Source organism: Molothrus aeneus, chromosome 11 (assembly GCF_037042795.1).
Source record: "Molothrus aeneus isolate 106 chromosome 11, BPBGC_Maene_1.0, whole genome shotgun sequence".
Classification (NCBI taxonomy): Eukaryota; Metazoa; Chordata; class Aves; order Passeriformes; family Icteridae; genus Molothrus; species Molothrus aeneus.
Genome location: NC_089656.1, coordinates 10,620,716 through 10,641,375, shown reverse-complemented (window position 1 = coordinate 10,641,375; position 20,660 = coordinate 10,620,716). Strand labels below are relative to the sequence as shown.

Below are 20,660 nucleotides of genomic sequence, written 5' to 3'. Positions count from 1 at the left end.
TCATTCTTTTCTCAAAATTACTAGTCAAACATGCTAGATAACATGTGCAAGAGCCAATGAAGCTTCAATGCATTTGTCACAACACTTTTCTTATCATTATGCAACATGAACATGTTGAGCTTGGGGAAAAAATAATCCACTGCACAGAAATAGTATTTAGAGCTTAATCCCTCAGAACTATGTTCATAAGCTTACTGCACTGCAGTATAAATTGAAAGATACAGTCAGCATTTATAACAAGGTATTTGGGATATGGTGTAACAGTTTTACAGCTAAAGTAACAGTGCATTTTGACAGAGGAGGGAAGAAGTTTTAATAAGTAGCTGGCATAGAACAGCACAGAAGAGTTAGAAATTAACTATGCACCATGCCCAACTCTTGCTTAGAACTTAGCAACTGTGTCCATTTCATTGTCCACTTGAAATGGGCTTTTTTGTAATAACTTTTAAAACCGTTGTCTTAAGTAAATTCTAGAAGGAAAATATAAAGATGTACAGTTCTTCTTATAAAAGGCATGCATAAAGTGTGACTACAAACTCACACTTTTAAAATATTCCTGTCATTCATCTCACATGGTTACTGCAGGTTGTTTAGCTGGGGGCAGCCTTCAGAAAATTAAGACAATTTATTAACTATTATGTTAATGAAATATTATCTAAATTCAGGAGCAGAGAGACAAAGCCTATTAAAGAGCAAATCTAAATGTTCTTAAATGAAAATTCTTACAGTCCCCAGGTTCCCTCCCTGCTCTGCTGCAGTGCTCATCCAACTGAAGCTGTGGCTCAGGAGCAGCTCTAGGCCCTTCCACCAAGGAGCACACAAATGACAAAACAAGAGCTAGGAAATATTCAGAAAAATCAGTACTAAAGTCTTCAAGGGCCTTTGAGATTTTCTACCCTGTTCAGATAAATCGTAACTTAATTTAAGAAAAATGTTTTCTGAAAACTGCAAGTAGGATGGCTTTCAAGGCATTTTTAATGCAATACATCATGGATATTATAAAAAGAAGTAACCTTTCTGGGTTAACTCTCTCTGTTATGCTGCCTTCCCATTCACTTTGGCAGCAGCACTGTTCACAATATGGCACCAATAAAATATAGAACTACAATCAGAGACAGCAATTTCAATCAAAGTTTCCTGGGGTCTCCTCATAAATCCAGCACCTTTGGAATGTGCTCGTTAAAATGACTTATTTTTTGCAGTTTGATAAATTTTTTATTGCTTAAGTACGGAGTTCAAATACAGCTCACAGTCTCCTTTTCTCTATATTCTCAATTATTGCACCTTATAATTATCAGCAGCAATTGAAACTGATTGCTCCTACCATGTTATTTTGGTAACAAATGGAAGCAAGCTGCTACTTGCTTTTAAATGCAAGCTACCCTGAAACTGAGAGCAAGGGAAAAATAGACACCTTAACATTTGTGGCATAGCCTGACAAACTTTTACATGAAAAGGTTTTTATTAAATTCTCTATGACACCTCAAGAATGATTGGATGCTGTATATTTATTGATATAATTACAGTTGCCATTTAAGTGAAAACATTTGGATGCATCTAAATCGTAAGTATTTGAGAATAAATCATGTGAATAAATCATGGATCACATACCCATCACCTTAAGAACACAAATGTATTCTGTAGTAAGCCATACAGAAATGGTCAAGTATACAAGTATTTAATGGAAGTATAACAAAACTATGTGCAGATTTGAATTCTGGTCAGCAGAGATTTACAGACTTGGGCCTGCAAGAAACCTTTATGCTGGAATCCCAAATAAAATGGTGCAATGAAGTAAAATCTTACCACAGCATAACAATACCTCATCAAACCTGTAATTATGGTAGAACCATGAAAGAGAGAATGTAGCTGCCACAGCATTATGCTTTTAACGAGACAGCTCAAATTTCAGAGATGTTCCAGCACTAAGATCTGATCTTATCAGGTTTGGGTCAGGGTTAGGTTCAGAACAATATGAAACTTGTTTTCCTGGAACTACTTTGGTTATTGTTTCAGAGCACAGAAAGTAAAAGTAGTTTTGAAATGTTTCTTTGCTATTTGGCTCCAAAATCTTCCAGAGTTTGAGACTTTTTGATGCTCTGAAAACTAAATGATCTCTATTCAAGTCAAACTGTAATGCCAAATTATATCCTAAATGTAACCTTACATACCATTTCTTAAGAAAACAGAATCACTGCCAACACATTGCTAAGAACAAGGACTGTAAGCATTTATGTCAACATTAAATCCAACTGACCACTGTTATATTATTTCTTTACAGATTGATTGATTTTTTCCAGAATGTAAAGTAATTTGGGCACATATTCCTCAATTAAAAAATACATAAATAATCAGTGTCTTTCAATAGCATTTTATATGTGTTACATGCAAGAAGTGAAAGCAGAGCATGCTTTGCTTCTCCGCAGCTGATGGGAAAGAAGTATCTACCCAAAGTTATTTCCTCTACCTCATTACTGAAAAGCCATACTATAAGATGTTAAATTCTATTAACATTTATATTTTTCTTGCAACTGACATTCACAAAACCAAAAAAACATAAGGTTTGGCCAACAATGTTCTTATCGATTCATGTTTGGAATGCCATCTTCACATAAATCAGGAACAAAAGCACGAAAATAAGAACAAAGAATGTTCTGTCATCCCTTCATTTCTGAAGGAGAGGCTGTATTTGACCAGTGAGAAGATGTTTAAAAGAGACCCCACAATGCACAACAGTCTATTCAAGTGATGATTTCTTTTTAGACAACAGGGATTCTAATATATTATTGTGAAATTTAGTGGGCCACTAAAAATTTGTGGCTTTCAGAACATAAATCAAACTGGTCAGACCCTACAAGTGAGAGCTGTGACCATTTCATGCACTTACCCATTTCTTTAAAAGTAAGATAAAAAGTTCTACATACCATTTCTGTTATTTCAATAAGTAATATTTCTGTTATATTATTGACATTAGTAATTATTCCAATCCTGCAAAAAACATCTACTCCATGGTTTTTATTCATTAAGCACAACAAAAAGAGGGTTATTGTCAACTACAAAGTTAGATTCACTTCAATGCTGAACAACTTTTGTAGTTTCAGAATTTTTGTTTAATATGGTAGGGAAACATACATCTGTAGTACATCTCAATTATTTTTATTCCCAATTAAATGAAATAGCCATCGTTAGGCTACGTGCCAGGATGCTGCTTCTAACTTCACAGAGTAAAAACATAAAAATAGCATTTTACAAAAGAAACAAGCACAAAAGGTCCTTGAAGATTAGTGATCACTGCAACTAACAGTAAGTTTGTTAAACCTTTTAACATTGCCTTGTCAGGAGACAGAGGCAGTTGTGCAGAAGTCCAAGAGTTAAACAGCAAGAAAACAAACTAGATATGCTGAAGAATCTAGAGAAAACTACTTACCTTATCTCTTTCTCTGTGGGAAATCCAGGTAAGAGAAAGATGGACACACTTCAAGTGTTTACCCTTTTTTTTCCATCTCCTGTAAGTTTGTAACTGAAACAAGTCTCTACTTCAAAGAAAATCTTTAGAACCAACTAGTGCTTTGCTAAGTAATAAAACTTCCTACAAAACTTACATTGACCGGATGGAAAGCTAGTCATTAGGAACTTTTCATGGATAAAATCCAATTTTTGAAAATGCCCTTATTCTACTGGATTGCAATTCACTTTTATAACTGCAACAGGAAATAAATATGAGCTATTAACTTACTATATTAAAATCCTGAACAATTCTTTTACCTTCATGCTCTCAGGAGATAGGATACTTGTAAGCTAATGTGTTATTAAAAATGCTGAATTGGTCAAAATTTGAAATTCTTGTTCCTTGATAAATTCTGAAATGTAAGTTAATTCCAAATATTGTTAGTGGCAGTATAATTGAACACACATTCTGTAACCTATTCAGTTCTGCATACACACCCTGACTACCACTCATGCACTTTCATGCAGCATACACACTAAAAGGAAACCTCTCAAATTTTTATTCTCATCACTTGACAACCTACTCCTAACCTAATGCAATGTAAGTAAAAGCATCAAGCTAAATGTTTACCTTATTTTGTTGTTAGAATTGTACTTCATTTGAAGTTGTTTTGAAAGAGTTTTACACTGGAAACAAGAAAATAAATCCTGATACCAATTAGAATATCAGCTTGTTTCAATATCTTTATGTTGATGTCTAAATTTCTTTTCTGGCATATTGAAAACTGCTTCTACTCCAATTAACACTGATCAAAGTTTCAAACATGAAATTTTCATTATGGCATCAAACAATGAACAAATGAACAAGAAAACAAGTTGTTTTAATTACAGTAGTATCTGTTTTAATGCTATTTAATCCAGTAAGTAAGCACAAAACAAATACTGATATAAAGATGTAAATGAAAGTAAAAAGAAAACCACATAACCTGAGTTGTGCATCTCTAAACAGTCTGACAGAGCTGACAGGGCTCAGTAAGACTGCTTGACTCCAAGGGCTGCTGCTGCTCAAAATCTGACAACCTGGGGACTGTGCATTTGCAGCAGGGCAGGTCAGTACCAGCCCTGCAGCTCTGGAAGCCGGAGCTCCCACGTGCCAAGGCTGCCACAGACCCTCAGTGTCCACTGGGATTTGAGGAATTGAGAGCTGACAAAACAAACATGCAAGACCTGGCGGAAAAAAGAATCAAGCCAGTTCCAACAAAAATCAACATGCTTAATTTGTGTTTGCATTTCCCACTCAATCAGTGTTTTCCCCCAGAAAATTATTAATCCAGCACATCTACATCTTCTGAGGAAAAATAGCTCCAACAAAAAAATTCTGACCACAACCACTCTTTTTATTATGTATTCTGTAGTGATTCTGTGACAGTCTTTTTACACTACACTGAGAATTCAATACTAACTCTATACTAAACAAATTAATGAAGTGCTAATAAAAGATGTCAGCATAAAAACTAAATATATTTATAGAAAATAAAAAGTCAAGACATGATTCCACAAAGATATAACAATATTGTTCAACAAGATGTTGAGATCCTCATGTTTCACAGTTATGGAGACCTGGTAATATAGGAAATATTGAAAGTCTTTGTGAGTTGCAGAAACCATGAAAACACTGACATTATACAGAACTGGACAGAATAATATTGTAAACATTGATGAGTTTATAACCACCAGCATTGGAAGGCTGTAAGCAGAAAATCAGAAGAGCAAAAAGACAATCTACTTCTCTAAAATCAAATCCTCTTGGATGCACTGGGTACAAAACTTTAACACAAAGAGATATTTACCAACACTTCAGTTACAAAACCATACTCCTAAGTATAAACAGGATCCATTTCCTCCAATTTATGAATAAGCAGGTCATTGCTTGAGGGACATACAATGACACACCCTGAGCACAGATGGGAGGGCACTGCTGGCACACAGAGCTGGACTGCAGGACATCTCCCCACGATGCTCCACTGCCATGGCAGGCACCTGAAACGCCCTCTAAAGCTCAAGAACCCAACCTGAGCAATGCAAAATCAGAAGAATTTCAAGTAGTGAATTTTAATTTTTTTTTTAATGATAGAAAAATCAATTGATTTACTAGAAAGATCTTGTTTTCTTTGTTTTCCTATTTCAAAACTTTTCAGAAAAAATACAAACTTTCAATTGTAAGTGTATTTATGAAAAAAAACTTATTCGACCAAAAAATTATTATAAATAGATATCAAAATAACTTTTAGCCTAAATTTATAAAATATTTCTATCTAGCCACATCAATCAAATCTTCTACAGAATTTGCAGTGATTTTAAAACACCCTAATTTTAACTTATTTAACTTAATAGAATACTGAATAGAAGAAACAAAACTGAATAGAAGAAACAAAACCAACTGACGAGTTATGAATAAATGTAGCAGTTTTCATTTTTGGTAATTTATAGCTCTCTAAACTTAAAGGGACTCACATTTTACCCCTCCATAAGCAAACTTGATGTTAAAGTAAAAAAGTTTTAGGCATACTACAATAAATCCTCATAGAAAGTATTATTACCTCAAGTTCATGTTTAGCTTTCTTTAATTTAAAATCCTACTGAAAAAATATTTCTCTACAGTAGTAATGGAAAAAAACCCAACACATCTACTTGACACCATTGAAAAATAGGACAGAAAGAAGTTCATGAAGAAAATTACACTTTTACCAGTCAGGAAATCTCTTCAACTCAATTTGCTAAGCCAGTTGATGCTTTATATCCAGGAAAATGTAAATAATATGACTTCAGTTGTATATTGAGTAACAAAGCGGCACTGAATTTCAAAACTTAACAACAAAACCAATAAGAGAATGCACGTGGGAGTATAAACTATCATTTTTGTACCACAGTCTTTAGCTGAAACCTACTGAAGTCAATTGAAATTCTTCCCCTGTTCTAAAGCAAACATCATAGGAATTCTGGAAGAAGAAAAAATCCATTGTGAATGATGAAACATAACAGAACATTTGCAAATTCAAATCAAGTTTCTAGATTCTAATCTTATGTTTGCAAATATCCAAAAAAATACCCAAGCCTTTGTTCAAGCATTGTTAGGGAAAAAAGACAAACAAAAATTTTTCATGTCTGCTCTTAAATAAAGATAAAAATGGGACAGATACTTTAAACTAAAAATGAAATATTTAATGATGCTTCAACTGCACTTTTACCACCACCCCTAAAATGCTGTATGAGCTTCATTTTAAAGTAAGCAAGAGCCTGCAAAGCCTGTCAGACAAGAGCTGTTTTAATGCAAAGTGTCCGCTCTTCCCAGCTAGAGAAATGTCGGCAAGCCCTCCATAAAACACACATTAACACTGCAGCATGCCTAGACAAAATGCATATATTTCTAAGTAAATACAGTCATACTTCTATCCAAGTCCAACTGAAAACGATCTTTCCAAAGAAAGAAGAGTAGTAAAATCAGCATAAAGCAAAGCAACTCTGTATATGATAAATAACACTATAAAAAAGGTGATCCCAACCACAGTGAAACATTTTACAGGATAGAAAACATGCACATGCATTAACCTAAGAAAGATATTTGACAGATTTTGATTTTCCTGGCTCTTAGTCAGGGAATTAATTATACCAATGTTTAAATCTAGTTAGAGAACAACTGCTAAGCCAGCTGCAGGAAACACAGGTATTTTGTACAGGTTTTAGTGGAAATAAAGATAAGACCTCAATACAAAAGGTACCACAGTGCATTCAGAAGCAGGTGACAAGTCTAGACCAAAATGCAGGAGTGCTTATGTACATACACACAAGGGAACACAGCAGAGCTTCAGGGATTCCAGGGACTTTTGTGACTGGTCAAGTGCCATCACTCACCTTCACAGCTGTAACTGTACACAGCCACTGCTGACCTTTCCACCAGGTTCTCATCATGGTGCCAGCTCACTGCCATGCTCCCCATTCCAAAGTAAGGCTCTTGTTTCAAGTACAGCATTTGTAGCGGATCCATATAATTTAATAAAGTCAAATTATAAGATGTTCTGCTCTTTAGACTTCTGTCATCCTCTGATACACAAACACTGCTTTGATCTTTTGAAACAGACCCTTGCTCTCTAAGAGAAGTAGCAAAACTTTGCTTCCTATCTATTACAGAAGTATCTTTAATTTCTTTGTTCTCAAACAAGTTTTGTCCTTGCAATGCCTTGACTGTTTCAATATGCAAGTAGTCATTAAGTCTCATTAATGCTTTACACGCATCACGTATTTGAGGACTGCAATATTTTATGTCATGACTTTCTGCAGGCCAAGGAACTGTAAATAATCTTGTGTTCAAGTACTTATAAGTGCATCCTGGGTTTCCAATTAATATACGAGACACTGGAGTAAGAAAGTCCTTTCCTTTGATCCTCACAAGATCTTGAAAGAAACAGTTGTGCTCTCGCAAGGCCAGAAAGCTTTCTTGTACCATTTGGTGGAGATCTTCAGGTACTGCATCAGATTTCCTGAAAATCAGCTTGGAGTACTTGGTCTTCCACTAAAGGAGAAAAAAAAAAAACCCCAAACAACAAAAAGAGGAAAATAATTATTCTTTTTACAGGAGTCAAGGTATTTCAAGGCAAGGCAAAGCTGTCAAGTTAACAAGAATGAGTCTAGAATATGGTGAAGGTATGGATGCCAGCACTTGTTACTTTATTTTCATATTTCAGTATATTGCACAAGCTGTGGATATGTACCAGTGGCTTAAAGCAGATCAAATCTCTAAATAAATAAATACAAAGACCCTAGAACAATTTAGTAGAACAGCTCAGCTGATGAATCTGTAGATAATGGCACTTTTAAGTATATAAATAATAGAGTATCAAGCAGTAAAAAAGTGATTCCTCTTTTTGTAATGCTGGCAAAGACCCTTCAGTTTCATTCTGATGTACAGAAATGTAGAGGGTGACATGAGACACTCAAATAGCTTTATCTAACAATACTTTTCAGGGACAAAATAACAAAATCAAAATGTACATCTTTTAAAAAATGTGCTTCTAACATTCTGGTGCTTTCTATTTCTACATTCCTCAGTACCTGCCAATTATATCTCATTTTATAGAAAAGCTCTCTTTTGAAAACAGAAAATGTCCAAACATTGCTTCCTACCTGTAGTGTCCTTTTCCCCCATATCCTCTTGTGACCACACCAGCTCTGGTATCAGCTGGAGCTCAGAATCCAGCAGTGTGTGGAGGCAGCAGCTCCCAGCAAGGTACAACACTGCTAATCAGCAGCTTCTTGTTTTGCATGCACAATGCTGCTTCCCACTCCAGGAAGGCTTGGATAATTTTATTTTGTTAATCTGGTTTTCTAAGGAAGTGAGTATCACATAATCACACCTTTTATTGGTTGCCTGTAAATCTGCTTTAACTACTGCTGAGACTGTTTGGCAAACTAGACAAAGGCTGGGGAATAAGTTCTTTTAAAGAGTGGGTTCTTACATATTTCATTAAAATTAATAGATAAATAAAAGAAACAGATGCACACTAGTGCCCTACTAAGGGAGGGGCTGTAATGTGAGTGCATCAGACATCAATTAGCATTTGTGAAGCTCCTGAGGACTCACCACAGCTATTTCCTTCTGTCCAGAAATTAGTCAGTAGTTTGGAGAAAAGGTAGGTACTGATGGTGGTGTGGGGACTGAAATCTGAAGGCATTAGGCAATGGGTCAAAAGCACATGGATGCATAAAACTGTTCTGCCAAAACTTTTATTAGTCTAATAGCTTATGTTCAAAGTGCTCTTAAAAAGACAAAAGTCACTAGCACAAAACACCACACTGACCTACAATCCATCTGTGAGCTCCTTCTGGTACAACTCAAACACACTTTACCAGTACTATCTACTTCCAAGTCTCATTTGAACCTGCCTTTCAGGAAATTAATTTTGAAATCCAAAGAACGTGCCCTTAAAAAATACAAACCAGGCAGTAAGTATTCACATTTTCCACTGCATGAAAACAGACTTTTGCATCATAATGCACTGTTATCCTATAACACTGAAGAGCTGGCTTTATAGGATCATTTGTTTCTACTAAAAAGGAGAACATAAAAGGAAGCCTATTTTAAAAATAATGATTACATATAATAAATCTTGGTTTATCTATAAACCTCGCCACTATTCCTTGTAAATTTTTACAGTGAAGCTAACTCCTTTTCTTTATACATTCTTATGGTTCCAAAAACTAGCTTCCTAGAGAGAGGAAAATGAACCCCTGTAACAGTATCTACAGATAATAATTTCTGACAATTGTATTTACATGCTTAGCTTCAAACACCAAAGCTTGAAAACAGTCCCAGATCTGTGTGAAGGTCCCTCTACGACCCCAGAACACAGGATCACAGCTTTCATTCCAAGAAGTGAATCCAAACTTGATAAACTACATTCACCTGTGCTTGTCAAAAGCCTGAAATGATTCCTTTAGAAGTCCTGAACTGCCCCTTTTGTTTCTATCAGTGCTGTGTATCTCCAGCCTTTCAACAGTACAGTGAAAAAAGTCCTTAAAAACAACAACTAATGAAATTAGTAAGTGTAAATTCAGGACTTGGAGCTATAGGCTACAGTCAGATGTGAAGGTACAGCCTGATGGGAATCATAAATGTTCTTTCATAATGTTACTTAAGAATGTTAGAATATTATATGTTTTGACATATAAAGATTATTATTTCATTATTTCTTCCATTATGCAAATGTCCTGTATGAAAGAAAGAGCTCTAACAGTTCTATAGCAATACTTCAGCATTTCATTAAATAATTCTGTATACTGGACATACTCATACCACATTACATATGCTATTATGTATTATCAAACAGTCACTAATAGTATATACTTTTAAACCATTTATATGAAAATATAAATTCACTGAATTTCTGACACACATGAAATTCCCAACAATTATTAGAAACAGAGGAGGGAAATAAGAATATGATGTAAAGCAATTAAATCCCTGAAAACATGCACTAGAAAGGAAGAACACCGATTTTACAAAGGAAACAACATTGTATTCCCCTCCTGAGCTGCAGAGGTAATGCCTTGCACATTTTGCTGCCAGCCAAGTCAGAGGCCTGTTACCTTTGGGTTGTGCTTTAAGATCACATGCTCAAGAACTATTTTATCATTAAGGTATCTCAACAGAAATCAGGAAGTGGAAACACATTTCTGACACATCACATGAAAACAGCCTGGTCTTCTTTAAATCCCCAAGCAGTGCCTGTGCTGTGCCCTCCATAAGGAAAGAATTACAGGCTCAGAACACAGGGTGACTGCTGGGTTCACACTGGACACCTTGTTGTTTTGGGGGGTGGGGAAGGGCAGCAGTCATGTACTCTGTGTTGTAACTCTGACAGCCAGTATTAAAGGGCAGCTCACTGCTCACTCTGAAAGAAGTGGCAGCATTACAGGCAACTACAGTGCAGAAATAAACCACATTTGATGTTCAAACCTTGTTGTGACTATTACACACAAGATGTTAAATATGCTTTCACTTTTGATGGTGATACTCAACACAGAGAACCACCCTATGGACCTGAGTGACAGAATAAAGTTAGGAATCAGCAATGAGGACCCTTGATAAGCAAACTGCCATGTGCATCATGAAATTATAGTCTGTACTTCAACTATTTGTGAACTCCCTTGTTACAGCCCCCTTCTTGTGCCGTACTTGCTTTAAACACGACATTGTTTCAGCTGATGGCTTGGGGCCCATTTCCAAAATCCTTTATCAGGAAAAACCCATGGAAAGAGGATGTCAGTGGAAGTTTTTCTTGTGATAGAATTTCTCACTTCTGTTCAGGCTGTACACCTCCATAACCAACAGGATAAGACAGTTTTTTTGGTTGTATCCTACCTAACTTTTCCAACATGTTCAAAGAATACTGTTTCATAAGAGGTAGATCCTTCAAGGAATAGGGCAGGTCTGTCCAGGAAAGACAGACTATAAAACTAAACTGTATGTGAAATTTCACTTTGCTGATTTGTTGTCTTCAAGCTCTCACCCTTCTTTTCCTCTCCAGCTGTAGTGCATTTAAGCATCCTGGAACTTGCAGTTTCTACACCTGTGATTCCATGAACATTTCATAACCACCACAGACTTCAAAAGGTGTTTGTGATGCTTATGATTAGCCTATATACTTAAAAATATCTAGCATCACACATATACTACATAAAAAGAATAATTCTATATTTGCAAAAAGAACAGATCAAAAATTTATTAAGGACTGAACAGGTGTGATTTTACTGCTTATCTTGTTCCCATTGTCTTCTGTACTTATGGGTTACTGACCCTGAGCAAATGAGATCCCACTTTCTCTTTTCACATCAGCTCCAGGAGAAGCTGAATTTACAAAGATGTGAAAAAGAAAAAGGGCACAGCATCTCTTGACAGCATCAGAGGCAGAAGAGAACAAACAGAAGGGGATGTAACAGGACTAGGAAGGAGGAAAGTCAGCTGCACACTTCTTCAAAGAGGGAAGAGTTTCTTCATGAGCATTAAGTTTAAGACTGAAAAGACTGTGTTTGGGTTTTTGTGTATAGAAAGAAGAAATAATAAAATCCATCTGTTGTCACTCTTATAAATTCTCCCAGCTCTTCTACACTTGCACATCTTTGAGCCATATATCAACACAAGGCAGGCACCACTCCTGTGTTGTGTAATGTGAGCATGGTCACTGGAGCTCTTCAAACAGCCAGGTCATTCCTTATAATAAGGAATTTTTCTCTTTTTTCTCTTCCATGATCCAATTTGATCTGATTGAACCTACCCTGAGTTCTGCAGCTGATCTAGAAAGATCCAAGACAGATGCAGAAAATCCTATTTATTCATTATATTCTTGCATACACTCACTTGGTTTATTACTCATGTGGCTACTGGGCCTGATCCTTTTGTTTGGTTTCATTTGAGGCATTCCATTTCCACAGTTTGTTTTGCAAGCCAAGAATTAACAATTCCTTATTGTTGGAAAGTAGAATTAAGTCCCCCATACTTGAAATTTCTACGTTAATATCCCCCCTATTTTGCCAAACAGGAGCTATAAAGATCTCTTCACCACTCAGAAGAAATAAGTTAAAGGAATGGTGACATGTATTTTGCTTCACCAAAGCATGAAAAGCTGTAATTAAATGTTATACATTACTTGTAGTGAGGGCACACATGTAAAAATAAACAAAGCTCACCAAGTTCTCATTTGTGAATATCCCAGTTCTAGAGATCTTATTGAACACCACCTGGAAGTGCATTATCAGCCATCATGGTACTTTTTTTCATATCATATTTCACAGTGTCTCTTTGAAGGAAGATTTATTTGTTGTTCAGTGCAAACAGCCATTTTAGTTTAAAATGATTTCAAAGAAATACGTTACCAGCTGGTGGAAATCAGCATCGGCTGGTGACAGATATGGAAGTCTCTTCTCCCCAAGTTCTTCAAGAAGTTTTTTCTTCTGTTTTGGAGGAGCAAAATTGAAACAGAAAATTAGACTTAAAAACCAAGATATAAACAGAGAAGGATAAAAGTAGTTGTATTTAAATGGCAAAACCAGGTGCAATTACTTCTCTTGCTATCTTCAAATCTGGAAAATTAAATAAGTAAAACAAAAAAAAAAAAGTAAAATTAGGGGGACTTCTCTGTTTACAAAACATTAATTCAGTTTAGACAGTTTTAGAGCTCATGAGCTCTTTTACTCCCAAGTTCTTTTTTAGGCATCAGTCCTTGTTACACTGATCAAAATTCATCTTGGCCTTATGTTCTTCAGACCTATGCCTACTTTATAACTACTCATTGATTTCTTGTTTCCTTCCATTTTCTTTTTTGCTTCAATTTGTCCAGCCAATGGGTAGAAAGCTCATCTTTAATCAAAGGGCTCAATAACCCTCTTCATTAAAACAATAAGCCCCAATGTTGGGGGTACTCTAAAATACTTCCTGCAATAGTTTATGAAATAAAAGGAAAGCACAATCTATGTAGCCCAAAGCCCCCACAGCCTGACAATATTTAAAATGCCATCCTCAAGACCTGCCATCCCAGAGACAGCCATAAATCCAGTTTGATGTTGGGAGTGCACAAAGAACCAGCTGCTGTAAAAACAGGTTTCCTCTGTCCCCTTGTTCTCTTAACTCCACTTTTACTTCTGCTTTAGACTGAGAGCTTCTCCACCAACATTTACTCAGTGTGATCACTAATAAATGGGTAGGACAAAAGCTTGATGTCTCTCCAAATTGTATTTTTCAGGTTTTTATTAGTCAAAATAGATTTTTTGTGGCCCTATACAATTAATTGTGTTAATGGTTAGCCAAGTGCAAGTGATGTGTGAAACATGCCACCAGAAATTTTGGCATGAAACAATCCTGATCCGTGATAGGTCCATTCACACTTATCTACTCACAGACTAACTCAACACTAACTCAATGTAAGTACAGCTTAACTACAGTGTAAAAATTATTATAGTGGAAGTTCTGACCTAGAAAATTAATAAACTCCTTCCTCTACTTCTTTTTTCTTTTAAATTGCAAGGATTGCTTTTTACAAACTTTGATTATTAACAAATTTCAACTTACTTGCAACTCAGACCATAAAACTGTATCTGCCATAATGCTTACATAAATATGCAACAGGACTCAAATTCTTATTTTGATTGCAATATTTTCAACTACATAAACACAAGAAACAACTCAATATTTTTATGTTGTAAGAGAAAGAACAGATGGAAATGAAATACTGTTTTTAAAAGAATATTAAGGGTATAATACAAGGGGAAAAAGTAAGTAAATAAAAAGCTATGACTAACACTTTCATAAAACCAAGTTCAAAACAAGGTGAAACCAGATCTTTACTATTCTGGCACTACTATTTAAAAAAGGGAGAGAAAACATTTCATGTATTAACTAACTTGGCTTATAGCAAACACATAAACAAGGAAGGCTGAATTATGATGTATAACTGTGCATTCTGTGACAATGAATTCCTTTTATTCAAATTTAAGCATTGAGAAAGTTGACAGAGGCTTAAAGTCAGGTGGAAGTGTAGGGGATTTTAAGGTTCACAGATCAGTCAAACTACAATCAGAGCAGGTGGCTCCCACTCATCTCCACACTCACAATGTGCTGAGCACCAATCCTTAACAAGCCTGAGAAGAGCAGCACTGACATTTCTGATCTAGTGCTGTAATTTCTTCATGTCCTCAGTTTTCTATGGGGACAGGTTGTTGGGATGTTGACATGAAGTCATTGGTGAAACCCAGCAGATTGTAACTTCAGATTAAGTTGGCAGAAAATGACAAACTGATTTCCTGCATTTTCTAAAACAATTACACTTCTCTATTACCAAAAGCTTGCCAGAATTTTATTTACATGAAATTGCTGAAAACATTAGACTGGCTTTACTATCTGTAGGATGAACCACATTAAACTGCAGGGAAAAAAATAAGATATTTTAACATGGACTCACATCAGTGGGAAGGAAAAAAAAAGGCAGGAAGAAGAGAGATTCTGACAATTTCTTTGTCAAGTATCAGGCTCTTGGCAAAAAGCACACAACATTAAAATGCACTCTTGTGTATAGGTAGTAGTAGTTCACATTTGATTGTCAGATCTGGCTAAGTGCTGCTCTTCAGCTTGATGTGCAGACTAATACACACAGCTGGGTGGTAGAACATGCTGCTCATCTCTTATGCAAGAAGCTGTCACACAGATGTCAAAAACATCAAGCTACTCACAAATACCTCCAAAAAGTGGGAAAAAAAAAAGAAAAACTGAGTATCTGGCTATACCAGCTGGCTGATGTGAAAGTCTAAGCAGTGTTACATAAGCATTGTTTATTGGTTCTCCAAACACATAATCCCTCAGTAAAAACTAAAAAAATGCCTTTACTTGAAGGTGTCAGGCTTCTTAAAAGGCATTTTTCTAGATCTGATTTCTAAATTATAAAAATTATCAACAGTGTAACAGTTTATTCAGGTATCAAGATTATGTTTTTCATGTTTTAAAAAACATTGTGATTTTTACACAAACATTAATGATGCCAATACATGCAAGACAATCTGATGTGCACCATCCTTGTCACCACACACTGCACTGCTTTAGAAACTTTGTTAAGTGCTCATCTTGGGCCATCAGAAAGGCAAAAACCTCTGCAAATACTTATTTTGTGGGCTGCTGTGAGTATTACTGGAGCTATTTTAAGAGACTCTGCAATGAAGATCAGAAACACAAATGCCCAGTTTTGGAGTGCACAATGAACATTCTGCAGACATTAATCTCTGCGCTCATTAATTACTAATAAATGAGATTATTAATGAGATAGTTGTAAAATTCAGCAAGTGGAATATTAATAATTGGAACCTCTCAATCACTATACATGTAATTGTTTATTTTTCCTGGCAAGAGAAGTGGTGCCTTGTATGTCACAGAGCAAGGGAAGTTACAGAAGCCCAGCAAAGAGGTGACGGTGCAGAGAGGATGGTGTAGCACCTTTGGAACATCATCTCCACTCCCAGCCTGCAACAGCCCCTCTGCATCAACTCCTTTCATCAGAAGTTCTTAAAACATTGCCCATTTTTTCATCTTAAAAAGTTTGCTTACTATCTGCTGCAGTTTTTACACTTCTGAGACTACTTGTGACCAGAGCTAGTAAAACACTTGATTTTTATTTTGTTTTTAATTCAACCCAATTTTTTTGCAGAAATTTCAGGGAGAGATCGTTAAAAAAAGAGCCACTATTCAAAGCATAAGAAAGTACAATCTCCTTCTCCAACAGTTTTTCCCAATAGTCTCTTGTTTTCCAAAACTTTACCAGGTTTAGAATGCCTGAGAATGCCCATTGTCATGAAAGAAAGATCTGCATCACAGTTCAGATGAAAACCTTTGGTTTCTCAAAAATCTCTCCTTCCTATTACCTTTTTTACTCACATAAGAATGTCCATTAGAGCCTGTGTTTCTCTTTCATTCTTTTTTTTTATCAACTCTAGTAAAACATTGATTTCTTTCAAATCCTGCATGAAGCAAAGGGCCAGTGCTCTAAAAAGCTTAATAAACAATTTTATAAAGGAGGAAGATTAAACATATAGCAAAAATTTTGTGACACAGTACTAAGACCCCATCAAGAAAAAAGTCACCACTTTACAGGAACTTCTAAAACATTACCTCCTAACAGCCTTTCACATGTAGGGGTTTTTTATAAAAAATAAATTTGAGATAGTTTCTTAAGGAAGGAATGTGATTTTGAAGTTGACATTTGTTTAAACTACAAGGCTTTCCAAGTGTTAGCTATTAAAACTTCATAGCTACCAAGATCATTCACTAAAACAAGTTATGTCAGAAATGAACCTAGAGTAATAAAAAATACATCCTAAATGTACCATTGCAGCTTTTATTTCTCCATTATCACATATATTAGATTTCAGAGGGTTTTTTTTTTCTTCAAATTATTTCTGTAAACTCTACTCATCAAAAGATCTTAAGGGACTGGACAATTTTACAACACCATTTACTGACATGAAAATGTTATATTGCCAGTCTACTCTTCATTACATTCAAGACTTACCAAAAACCTTGTCTGTGCCACATTCCACAATACAGCCTCCCAAAAATACTGGTAGACATATGACCATCTTGTACCACACTCTGCATACTACAAGCTGCTCTCCTTGCCCCCCTAATATAAGTCAAAAACATTTTTATATTAAGGGCAAAAATATGTATGATTATTATTATTATTCTATACAAACTCATTTTAAAAATATCTACAATGTTCTAACAATATTTCATGCCCCATATATTCACTTGCTAATTATACTACAATAAATTGTACTTGTTATTTAATATAACCACAGTGAATCCTGTTGTTCCACTGAACAAACAGGTCCAGCTACAGAAGTAACAAAATGCTTTTCAAGTGACCTGGGCATGAAAAAAATTACATAATGAACAATCCACTGCCATGCCAAGACCTCGGGTCTTACATCAGCATCTGTGAGTAGCTGTCACAAAGACTGTTTGATATTCTCTGCTACAAAGGTACTGTTTGGCTTTGCTTACTAATTTCAACCTCTCTTACCCTTTCTCATAAATCAACAGGCCCAGGTTTTGGTTCACACACACACAGACCAGTCATGCATATGCACAACACACTCCACTGATGTAACTGAACTGAGAGTTAATTTATGCATTGAGGCAGCTTAGCAATGTGTGAAAATACTGTTGGCCAGTATCCCCTCTTGCCCCATCTTGAAGTGTTAAGGGCCCCTTAATTGTTGTTTTAACCTACAGGAACATTGTTCCTTTGGCCAGTGGCTGTTAATGGAACAGAACTGGCAATTTCCTTACCTAGCTGAGTGTAGATTTGTCACACATGGATTAGCACTGTAAGTAATCATAATAAAAATATGAAGTAATAAATAGTTCAAACACAGACACTGGGCTGACAAAATGTCCCTAAGGCTCCTCTGTACAATTCTGAATAAACTTCTACTTCTTCTACCATCACTGCAAGCATCTTAATAACATCACCCACGTCTTGTTCCCTCCAGCAATTGTGCATCCTCTTGCAGCAGGTAGCAGTTAGTAAATGGGTCACCTCTATTTATTAGGGGAAAAGTAAGAACATTCAAACTTTGAAATTATCAAATTTTAACCAGATCTCCAGTTCTTAGTTTCTTCTTATGCATATGGACACAAAATCACACACGTACTTAAGAAAACACAACTAAGAAAGACTGTGTTTAGTTCAACATGGCTCTGAATCCTTATGAACAGATAAGGACACAGACAAGGAGGTATCTCTGCATGTCATTCATTGCATAGTTTCTAAAAGATAGCCAATAGATTCTGAGACCATATTTCTTAATGTAGCAATTCTTAACCAGCTCGCCTCCAAAGAGTCAGGAGGTAGAAACCTTAGTGACTGCTACCAATAACTGATTCTGCATCATTCAGGAAAAACACCTCTACACACCCAGTCCCAAGAAATCAAGAGGGTTTGACCAGTTCTGAAATACGAAGCAACAGTACTTGACAGAAAAGATTCAATAAAGAATAAAGACAGATAAAACAAAAACTATAACAAGGGTTAATGTCACAGCAGTGATACATTTGGTGTTGCTGCTCATCTCATGTTCTAATGAGATGAAGATATCGATGGTTCCTAACTTCCATGGAAATCTATTACCAGGACACATGGCACTAGATCTCTGTAGCCTTAGGAGCTGCTCAAGAATTATGCTCAAGAATGGAAAATAATGCTGACATGGTGCTATTTATCCCTGAAGGCCTCAAGGAAACAGAAAGAAACATTAAGAATTTCCACCTTATTTTGGGAAATACTGCATATCTGCAATGTGGAATTGTACGGACCTCACTGGGATTCAATATCTAATTAATGCAGCAAAGTAAGAGCAAACACACTGACCAATAACCACAGAACAGACAAGAACCTCCAGACTGAAATCCAAGGGCTGACAGCTTGAAATGCAGATTCAGAACCTTTGCAACAGGCTCATACCTTCTGTAGATATAGACAAAGAACTTTCCAACACAAACACTGGCAGGTCACACTGATACAATTTTTCAGAACTACCAGCAAAATCAAAGGTAAACTAAATTTGCTTGCAGCTTTTCATCATTTCCAGAAAATAACAAGCCTGGAAGGATTGCTGGTCTCTATATATATTGATAAGTAATGGTAGCAGCAACCAATATTTAATAAGAACACTTTAAAAAGGGAAAAAATCCCTCCAAGTGTTAAAATATCACACAGAAAATAAAGCAGTCAAAAGTGAAGTAAAAAGGATATGAAAAAAATATAGATAATTCCTTAAATTCTTCAGGTTAGCATCAAATGCAGCTTCTAACTTGCCCTTGGTGACAGTGCAGAAGATAGTGTTAATGCAGAAAGAGCAGGTGTTAAGTGCAAATGCATGTGCCATGCAATGGGCTACAAGGAAGATCAATAAGGAGCTAGAGCATTAAATTTCACATACTGTAGCTGTCATGCCCATTACACAGTATTTGAACATCTTCACAGGCCATTACAAAATTGTTGATTCTTGGTATTTTTTACAGAACCAAATTATTTTCCAGAGTTTTATTAGCACAAATAAGCAGTATGGAAGTCTAAAAGCACTTACAAACTTGGTGAAATCTGAGGACCTTTACAGTCTTCAGACATCATATGTACACATTTGCAGAATGCCTAACTGTATTCTTCACTGCAGAATGAAAAGACAGGAAGATGGTTTAAAGCCTTACAGATAAAAGGAAATGTATTCCAGGAACACTTTTCTTTTCTGTTACTCACCAGGCACACAGATGATGTGTTTTAAAGGAGGCATCTACAAGATAATTCTTGAGATTTTGTACCACAATTAATAAAATCACTGTCAAAAATGCACCAAAGGAAGGGCAATGCCAGTTCCCTGGGCTCCTGCTGCAGAAGCAGCGCCAGACTTCTTACCTCATGCTTCTTGCCTCTGCTCTTCCATCTCTGTGCTTTGCCCTTTTCAAGGACATGATCAACTCAAATTTTCCTTCCAACATTTCTCACTAGAGGAGGCCTTGAGCAGAAGCTTTGTGGAATTCTTTCTCCTCTCCCCAAAACAATTTAAAGGTAACCATCACTGTTACCTGTAATCATGGTTACAATGAATTCACTATCAACATCTTTCCATAGCAGCAAAACAGAGAAGTCAGTTTTGAAGACACACAGGAGAACAATATTAATACAGTTGCACCACGTAACAATGTATTTTAAGGGATGTAAAAATTAGAGAGCACATTATGCACATCAATTTAACATAAAATTTGTATGAGTGTATTCAGTGAGGTGCAGTGCAATTTGTAACATTTTACACAACTGGACCAGAGAATCCTTGAGGCCCCCTTCCAACCTGGTATTTTATGATTCTAAGAGTCATAAAATCTTGTAATAAATGCACAGACATTGGTTTGTATTTATTACATACTAATTTCCCAACTTTGCATGCACTACACCATCAGTTAAATGATGGAAACACTCACTTAGAAAACCTAAATACTACAGTTGTTGACTCAACTTTGTAATAAGACAACTATTAATGAAAAACTGTTGGATTTAATTTTGACATATAAATTAAAGAAAGATAATGCTATATGGTTTGCTGAAAAAGGGGTTTTTTTC

General features: G+C 35.8%; 1 protein-coding gene across 1 annotated transcript in view; it reads right to left on the bottom strand.

Annotated features, from left to right (window-relative positions):
• Positions 1-20,660, bottom strand: part of FTO (FTO alpha-ketoglutarate dependent dioxygenase) — a 220,460-nt gene that overhangs the window by 169,599 nt on the left and 30,201 nt on the right. The window contains exons 2-3 of the mRNA XM_066557245.1: positions 12,877-12,954; positions 7,360-8,017 (exon numbers count right to left, since the gene is read on the bottom strand). Of these exons, the coding sequence (XP_066413342.1) occupies positions 7,360-8,017; positions 12,877-12,954 (736 nt within the window). The remainder of the gene's footprint in view (positions 1-7,359; positions 8,018-12,876; positions 12,955-20,660) is intronic.